The sequence below is a fragment of the Eublepharis macularius genome, chromosome 2, assembly GCF_028583425.1.
Source record: "Eublepharis macularius isolate TG4126 chromosome 2, MPM_Emac_v1.0, whole genome shotgun sequence".
In the NCBI taxonomy this organism is placed as follows: domain Eukaryota; kingdom Metazoa; phylum Chordata; class Lepidosauria; order Squamata; family Eublepharidae; genus Eublepharis; species Eublepharis macularius.
The window spans coordinates 105,444,676-105,454,640 of NC_072791.1; the positions used below are offsets into that span (position 1 = coordinate 105,444,676).

General features: G+C 38.8%; 1 protein-coding gene across 1 annotated transcript in view; it reads left to right on the forward strand.

Annotated features, from left to right (window-relative positions):
- The window catches only part of ANO3 (anoctamin 3), a 511,447-nt gene extending 505,852 nt beyond the window's left edge, over positions 1-5,595 (forward strand). The window contains exons 25-27 of the mRNA XM_054972310.1: positions 3,022-3,102; positions 4,764-4,869; positions 5,413-5,595. Of these exons, the coding sequence (XP_054828285.1) occupies positions 3,022-3,102; positions 4,764-4,869; positions 5,413-5,595 (370 nt within the window). The remainder of the gene's footprint in view (positions 1-3,021; positions 3,103-4,763; positions 4,870-5,412) is intronic.
- The last annotated feature ends 4,370 nt before the right edge of the window (positions 5,596-9,965 follow it).

The window sequence follows — 9,965 nt, forward strand, 5'->3', positions numbered from 1 at the left end:
AAAGTACAAGGGAAGGAAAAAGGGGGAGAAAAAAAGAAAAGGGGAAGGGGGTGGAAAAAGGGGGAAGGCAACATACAAACAATAAACACTACACTACAATGCTTTCCCTTCATACTGCCATAATTAGAAATTAAACCTTAATAAAGTAATGATGGAGTGGTTGACCTTACAAAATACAAATTACAGTCCAAATTAAATCTTCTTCCCCCCACCCCTAGGCCTCGGACGCAGTTCTCTCTGAGCAGCTACAGCAGCAGCGCTCGTTGCCTCCCCCCTCCCTTCAGGCTTCGGATCTTCTTTTTGCTTGGTGTCTTGCCCAAATTCTTGATTTTTGTCCACAAAATCCCTTAGCTGATCTTCTGAATTTATCTTGCAAGCTTGATCTTTGTAACTTAACCAAATTCCTTCCGGAAATAGCCATTTATACTTTATCCCACGTTCCCTCAGGAGAGCGGCCAGCCTTTTATACTTAAATCTTCTTTTCCGAACTAGAAATGGAACGTCCTTCAGTATCTTGACTTTATTTCCCAGAAAGTCCATGTCCGCATTATATGAGTTGTATAGGATAGTGTCCTGGACCCTCCTAGATGAAAACTCAATAAAGATCTCGCGAGGCAGCTGCTGCTTCGTTGCATGTTTTGAAGAAGCCCGACGGACTTCCAAAATGGCGCTTTTTACTTCTTCTTTAGTTGCCCTCGCGGGTGTCGCCAATAATTCCGAGGCAAGATCCCTTAAATCCTCGTTTTCCTCCTCTTTAACATTCTGGAGGCGCAAAATAGTCTGTGTTCATTCCACTTGCAGCCTGATCAGCTGGTTTTCCACCAACTTTAGCTCCTTGTTCATTGCTCTCATGAGTGACGCATTTTCCCGAGCAGACTTCTCTGCCCCCCCCGCTACTTCCTTGATGGCTTTCACATCGCTCTCAATTAAGCCCACCCTTTCATCTGTTTCATTCAGCTTGTCAACAAAGGGTTTTATGGCTTCGATAACCGACCTTTTCACCAGATCTTCGAGCGACTCCCCTCTTCCCTGCAGGGCAGCCGAAATTGACGTGCCCAAAGCAGGACTCTGCTTTTTCGCTGCCATTTTAGGGGGGGGGACCACCAACTTTCTGAAACTCAGCGAGGGGGAAGAAATCCAAGTCTTCTTAACTTCAGATCCCACCACTCCTTCACATGCGCTTGTAATAACAGAAGGGATTCGCTTACTTACAGGCTTCCGCCTAGTCCTGTTCTTTGCCGTTTTCTATGGCCCAGCAGCACGCAAGGTGCCGCACACGTCTACCGGCCTCCATAGGGACAAACGGGCAATTTACCCCCTGCCTCAATTTCCAGGGGGCTCTTCCCGCCGCGTCCTGGACCCTGACTCCCTCCCTGGGAGTCCTGGGGGCTAATCTTTGCAGATCAGCCGCCCGGTCAGGCTGCTCGGGCGCTTCCTCTCGGACCTGTGGAGAGGAGCGTCTGACATGGCCGTGAAAACAAAAACGAATCCCACACTTCAAAGTATTGATGCAGCAGGGAGCACTTGATCTATACCATGATGTGCAAGATCTGTACATGCCAATGTGCCCAGATGTCATCATTCATGAGGACTCTCTAGAGCCTGTATTCCTAGAACACCATAGCATAGCATAACAGGCCAATCCAGATCAAAATGGAATTCTCCTTAGAATTTAATATGTCCCCCTAATTTCTGAGAATAGTTTTATCTGTACAGGATTCCAATTTCTATGTTGAACATTAGGTGTTTCAGCATCTGAGGATGCAAATGTGATTATCTATGCTACAGGAACTCCACTGATCAGCTGTTTGGTGGATGAAGGGAGTTTCTTCCATTTATTTGTTTCTCTCTTATCCCAACAAATGATCTGTGATATTGGTGCATCATTTAATTAGTAAAGTCCTCGTGATCATTAGCACATGACCAGCCCAGTGGAGATACCTAAAATGGGAAGCGTATGAAAGTCTCTAAAGTGGGGTCAGTCAAAGTACCGTCTTTACATGGTCATTTGATATAATTATTTAATTTGAAGAGGAGACCTAACTGCATTCATTATTCATATGTTTGGTTCTTTGGTGCCAATAATGAATATATCATTATCATTATCATTATCATTACTACTACTACTACTATTACTACTACTACTAGTGTGCTATACCACACTTTTAGACAGATTAGTGCTCAATTCAGAGTGGTGAACAAAGTCAGTGTTATTATTATTCCCACAATACAGCTGGGGAGCTGGAGCTGAGAGGAGTGATTTACCCAAGGCCACCTGCAGAGTTCATGGCAGTAGTGGGAGTCAAACAGGCAGAGTGCTGATTCAGACCCCAGCCACTTAACTACTATGCTACTTAACCACTATGCTACAGCATGCTATTTATTTAAAACATTTCTATGCTTCCTTTCCACCTAAATAGGGTCCCCAAGGTGATCAACATCAAACATGAAAACATTTCAACATTAAAAACATTTCAACTAATTATATAGACAATAACTCAATAAATATATATAAACAGTCATAACACTAAAAATCCAAGGCCAATTACTATTATTGGAGGTATGCTAAACTGAACAAAAAAGGCTTCATTCACTGGCAAAAGATAGAAGATAGACAAATCTCCCTGGAGAAGGAGTTCCAAAGTTTTGGTGCCATGACTGAGAAGGTATTTCTGTGCACAGTAATGCACAGTAATGAAGATATTTACTTTGCCATGATTTGGACTTCTTGGACAGATAAATTTTGTACATATAATGTTTTTCAAAGCATAAATTTCATTTTAAACATTCAAGGCTTTGTGACTTTTTGCAGCATTAATTCTGTTATCCCACTTGCAGGGTAACAAATATTTTGCCTTCATCATCCACTGAAAATATGACAGGCATGCCATAAAAATCATCGGCATGTATTGGTTACAGCAAGGAGCGTGAATGACATACGCGTTATATATGCTTTGCATGCTCTACTCATGACAAATTCATTCTTCAACAGAAAATATTTACTGGACTTTATCTTTCTAGATGTTTGAGGGGATATGTCAACAGTAGTTTATCAATATTTGATCTGAGTGAGCTTGGCTTGGGATATTCGGGATATTGCAGGTATGCACTTACTTAATTGAAAATTGCCTTCTAATTGCTGTGGTCAATATAATTGATAGTATCATTTATCAAACGTAGTAAGTTCTTGTCCACAAAAGGGTATGCTACAATAAATCTTTTGTTCTCAAGACAGCTCAAGACCTTTCTTGTTTTTGCTGTAATGGGTACCCCGTTTCAAAACTATGAATGAGAAATGGAGGTGGGATATTGAAAATGCCCTCCTCCTGCAACGCATGCGATCACTTTTAGATTTATTCATATTTATACATTATTATATTTTCATTAAATTATTTACTTGGGGCAATGTAATTAACCCTATTAAAATGCAGTAAAATGTGATCATCAAAGATGAACAAAGAAGGAGAAAAAAAATAACAAATCACAACAGAATCTCAAAGTCCTACTTAGCAGATCAGTGGCTGAAAGTCCATTGTGAAAGGTGAGCTTTCCTAACTTTCTGAAAGACTGATGAAGAGAAAGCACTCCAGTCCTTCCTGGTGGGGGTCTGGTGCTCATCACAGATTCAACTTCTTCTATACTGTGTGGGCATAGAATAAGACTTGAACCACAGATCATAAATTGTAAGTAGTTGGCCCTGGCCACCACCATATTTAATAGCTGTTTGATAGCTGCCTGTGATATAAAAATCACAAGGCCCTTGGATTAATGCAGCCTGATCTGCAGCAGGGAAATTCCAGCCAGAGTTGCTGAGTCCCACCCGGGAGATCAAGCACGAATAGATCATTCACGCAAATGCAAAGTGACCACTGTGATTGCATTTACTTTCTTCCCAGCTGCGGGTGTGAGCTGTGATAAGATAGGGTCTCGCTGAGTTATCCCTCTTAGCACATTCCAATACCCTCTTTCTGTGATGAAAACCCCACCCCAAGATCAAAGAGCAATGAATTAGCACTGATAAGTTTATAATTTGTTCCTGGGAAGATGCTGTTCCTATCTAAATTCATCATCTCAGCTCTGGGGAGATTCATTAGCAAACTGCCCCTTTGAGGCAGCAGGAGAGACTTTGCATTTCCTTTCACACACCCTGGCAGTAAGTAATCAAAGTAATAAAACCTTTGTAATTCCCCTTGAACTGACCTTTAGGGTCTTTGTTCCAATGGCTGAGGGGGAGGGCTCCCCAGCCTCAGGACACATTTTGCCGTTTAAGTACCAGGGCTCTGGCCTCTTTCAAAGTGTGCATGCTTTCTGGATCCAAGCACTGCTCCCTTGGATCCTTGGGAATGGACCCCATAAATACTGGTGGAGTTATACTGTCACCCCTCTCGTATAGCCCTCTTCCTTGCTGCTAATTCCCCCTACTTGTAAGAAGACCCCAGTAACAAAGTAGTGACAGTAGGGATCATATGAGATAAAGACTGTATATGGGTCTGGGGCCAAGGTATGGTTGATTTCTGCATAATTTACTGCTCATTCCCATTTGAACAATAATACTTATTATTGGGTTTTCTTATAACCTGAAAGATTCTAAATTAAGAGGAAATTACAGTTGTTCATGAATTCTTTGACTTGATCCCAAACATCCTTGACACCATTTTGATCATTTCAATCCACAGGCTTCTACTTTCTTTCAAAAGAAGACCAAACATAGGATTGCAAACTGAACTTTTGCTGAGTGACTTTCTGCTTCTTTTTTATCACAGGTATAGAGATTACAGAGCACCTCCCTGGAGTTCGACTCCTTATGAGTTCACCTTGCAGTTTTGGCATGTTCTAGCAGCTCGATTGGCTTTCATTATAGTATTTGAGGTGAGTTTGGTGTTTATTTATTGGACTATTTATAGTCCACCTTTAGAGTGCCCAGCTAATCCTGGCCATGTGAAAAGCAGGGGAGGTTTGGCTTGATAGGAAGAGAAAGATTCAACTGAGTTCTTTCCAATGAGCCACAAGACCATGATATGGCTGAGAGATCATTTTTATTTTCTTCAGCAGAAGCCTTTTCTTCCTCAAGTGGACCCACAGCGAGTATCTGTGTGCTGCTGTCCACTGCCATGGTTACCTGGTGACTGGCATGAAACATTCATGTATCAATATTTTGGAAGTGATGAGGAGAAGCAGAATTCTTTTGACATTCCACTTTTTTTGCAAAAATAGTATGTCTTTGCTACTTATAGATCCTATTTTCTTCCTCACTGGATTTTCATAATTTGCCAGTTTCTGGATCAACAAAAGATCAGATAACATCTTACATGGTCAATGAATGACTTTGTAAACATCATAGGATGGCAATCTAAATAGTTTCAGGTTGGTGAAAGCACTTAAAATGATTCTTGTTTTCTCTTGTTTTTTCAGCACCTTGTATTTGGAATAAAATCTTTCATTGCTTACTTAATCCCAGACATGCCCAAAGATTTGTGTGACAGAATGAGGAGGGAGAAATATTTAGTTCAGGAAATGATGTATGAAGCCGAATTAGAGCATTTGCAGAGAGAACGGAAAAAGAATGGCAAACAATATCACCACGAATGGCCTTAGCTGATATAGAATGGCAGTGACAACTTTCACTTCAGAATTAGCACATCTTAGTACAGGCTGAAGATGGGACTCTGGCATCGAGTCATAGACTTAAGCCATGTATATATGCTGCAACTGGGAAACAAATTATCAAGCTTTGCTGTGAACTGGAAAAAAATCATGTTAACACACCGAGAAGATGGATTACTGAGGAATGAATGCTGGCTCAGCAGAAGAGGTGGATTCACTCAGCAAAAGTCTAACAAGATACAAAGGGTGTGTGAAAGGCAACTGCAGCATAAGAGAAAACAAAATCAATCACTTGTAGAACTTTCATAATAAGGGCATGACTTTTTTAAACAATGTGATTATCCACTACTTCTGCAGCTTTTAATTGCACAAATAAATTTTATAGCCAATGGAAAATATCAAGTGAGATTAATTGTTGCCTCTGTGGCCATAAATTGATGCTCTAACAGTCCTGCAAGCTTCCTGTTTTGTCAGGTTTGTCCTAGTCTCTTGCTGAGATTGTGGATGTGGCTCTGCCCTTTAAAAGGGATATCAGCCTATTTGATATTTACTATGCAGTTTGATGTTTGCACATCACTTCTTATTTGTTTGTATTTAAAAGAAAAAAAATGCTACAATCAAAGAAAAATCAATCTACTTAAAGGAGGGCTCCAGAAATCTTCCGCATCTGGAAACTGGCTTCTTCATGTGGAAGAGCTTTTTTGTCTCATACAAGAATCTTGTGTGACGTGTAAGTAAAATCACATTGCACCCAGAGAATATTGTCTGCTTGTGGAAGCCCTTTTTACTTAATTAATTGTGCACATGTATTAAGACCTACACATGGAATTGCACAGATAATGTTTTTCTTTCTGCTGGCAGCCCTCTGGATGCTGCCCCCTAACTATTGCCTGCTCCTAATGCAGCTCTCTGGAAAAACAATCTGGCTTTCCCAGTGATTGACATTCAATGTGCAAATAAAGGCCATCTTTTCATGTCTTCAAAGTGAATGGTCCCTTCCATGTTCTAATGTAGCATGCAGAATTGTGTCAATATTCTTTTTGAGTTACCTGGATATTAAATATTCCAGGAAAAAATTAACTTGAAATGTCTGATTGCATTGAGAACAATATCAGCCTAAAAGCCAGTTTTGTTACTTGCTCTATGCAAGCGCCTATTTATGCAGAATATAAAGTATAACTTGCTCGCTCAAGAATCATGAAACAAGACTGTAAAAGCATTCTTTTCTCTAAAATCAAAGCATGGCAATAGATGTATAAATAGTATTTGATTATTTTCCACATTTAGGCCTTTTAAAATGTATTCACTACATGTTCTTGTAGCAACTTGTACTTTGATTCTCACATCTCTGCAAAATAGAATAGGAATCCTTACGACTTTGTGATGATCGTACTAACTATAATTCTTTAATACGAATACTTCAAAATGGGGAAGAAATGAAACGCTAAACTCAAACAAGTGTGCTGGATTCACTTGTACCTGGGGGACTAAATGATCCCCAATTTTGCTTTTGTAAATTTTGGGGTATAGAAATCTTTCTTATTTATATTAATCCGAAACCTTTTGTTTTCACTTTCCAAGATTCACAGAATTATATCAGCAAAGCACAGTAATCATATGAAAGATATAGTTTTGCTTGGGTCTTGAGATGAACACATACTTTGATTATAGATATATTATCATGTTTACAAGGAATCATTTTCCGTCAGTTCAGACCACGAATGACCTAATTATGATGTTCTGACCCCACAGTTTTTTCTTACTGTTTCTCTCATATGGTTAATATTTTATATGATGACAATCTATCTTATAGTATCATAATTCCCTTTTTATAAATGGATAGCCCAATAACACAGTAGATGGGTACTCGCACACAGATCTCTCCACCACTAGCCTTTCCTGTACAATTCAGTGCAAAGGAAGCTTTTCGCGTGTAGCTTTTCGCATTGTTGCTGATGCCCTCCATTGAAGTGAATGAGCAGTCCTGCTTCTACAAGAGCTGGATGGGCACAGCAATGGATGGTTGGCATTAATTACAAAGCACATACTTTATTTGTGTGTCATAAAATAAGGATTTTTTAAATCTTTGGTTTGCTGTTATTGAGTTTCACCTGATTGCTTTGGCTGGATCCAAGCTTTAGAACTTCACTCACCAATTGGAACGTTCATTTTTTTCTCTACCTATATTTTCTCCTGTCTGTCACAGTTTGACCTATGGAGGAAATTCCTAAGAGACCACTAATACAATAATGGAGATTGTCTCAGTATAAATAAATACAATTTATAGGTCAAACCAAGTATAGCAATATTTTGGTCATAACATATATAATAATGTAATATCCTTCTACTTCAATTGAGCAAATGGCATAGAGAATCTCCATTGCCTCACATAAAAAGACCAGGAATAATGGAATTGCCTCACATAAAAAGACCAGGAATAATGGAATTGCCTCACATAAAAAGACCAGGAATAATGGAGCAGTAGAATTCTTGGCTTGAAAAAGCAACTGCGAAACAGGCTGTCTAAAGAGCTGGTGCACCTGTTGCCAACTACCCAGGAGATTTGGGTAATGTTTCCTCCTGGAACATACTCACCTATCATTAGATGTCAGTGGAAATCCTGCCTAAAAACAGAAAAACGTATCAAAGAGGCAATTATTGAAATCAACAGATGATTGATACTTACCTGAAAGGGACATTGTGACAATTGACTAATAATGCGATTTCTCCAAAGGCTCTGGTTGTGATATGAACAAACCATTGCTCAATTGTAGTAGAAGGATATTACATTATTATATATGTTATGACCAAAATATTGCTATACTTGGTTTGACCTATAAATTGTATTTATTTATACTGAGACAATCTTCATTATTGTATTAGTGGTCTCTTAGGAATTTCCTCCTTTGTTTAGTGTGTATTGGGGACCACTTTCCCTCATTGTTATTATACACAGTTTGACCTATACCTGGAAATGTTCAGCTTGGTTATTAAAGCAAAAGAAAAGAAAAATCCTTATAATTTGCCAAACTGTAAAACTACTGTGAACATGTACAATGTTAGTTTGAATTCTAAGCTACAGACTTGCTCCTTGCTACATCCATTTAGAAACTGAAGAGTATAATGACTTTGATATTGTAGCCTTCTATTAAATTATTTTTTCCGGACTAGGAAAGCATACAAACTTTTTCAAAGAAAAAAATGCTTTCTTGTGTCCCTTTATTTTTAAAAAAATGCTCAGTGGTGTCTAAATGTCTGCTGAAAACAGCTGTTTGCTTTAGCTGGGAGAGAAATGCTGTGCTAGAATTTGGTTTACTGTGGTTGAATTTAATGCAAATGATCTTACAAAGATATATGGCACACTCTGTTCTCAGGAAATATGTATTACATGAATGCTGGTTAAATCTCTCTTTTAAAATAACTCATCTCTCCAAACAAATTACCAATATTTGTAGTATGTGCATGCAAGCTGTATTTGTGGACACTCCAAAGTTACAGCACTTCAGGGCTAGCATCTTTGCAAAAAATGCTTTAGATCATTGTTGATCTAGTCTACAATAACTTGGTCTATGCATGTACTTTCAAGATAGGTGGCATGAGCAGCTCCAGTCTGGCTTTCCAATTTCTACAGTCAGTTATTTGTCCAGAATGTCTTAACTATTACAAAATCAATTCAGTGTCTTGATGCAATCAAAAGGAACCCTTGCACCAGAAATAAACATTTGTTTACCACTTGCCATTCTTCTGTTTTGTCATCTTTCATTGTAAATGGGCACCTGAAGGTTAATGCCAGAAATGTGGAGGGTAGAGGAATCTGTCAAAGAAACAACATGCAAAGGGTTCTCTTGCATCAGCGTCTCTAGAAAATCAACTTCTGAGAGTGAATAAATCTAATGTGGAAACAATTTATTAAAAGCAGAGGACTGTAACTGGGACCAAGCCATGCATAAGGGATCAGAGCTCAGAAGCAGAATACATCTTATGTGTGTAAAATGACCCAAGTTCCATCTGATGCATCTCTAGGTAAAAAGAGCTTGAGTTGCTGATATTTGAAGGACATCTGCCTGAAACACTATACATCTGCTAGCAGTAGAATAAACAGGACCAAAGATCTTATATTAAGGCAGCTTCATATATTCCATAGGATATGTTAGAAGCATGAGTGCATATAAAGCATAGCTAACAATGTTTAATGCAAGAACATGTTAAACATATTCACTTATTTATATGTACAACAGACAGCATTCTTCCATATAAAGATCTATATCAAAAAATTCTTTCGTTAGATATTATTGACCATATTGTTACCATATTGTTCTTGCCTGCAGACTAACTGAAAATTGCAAATTGATATTTATCAA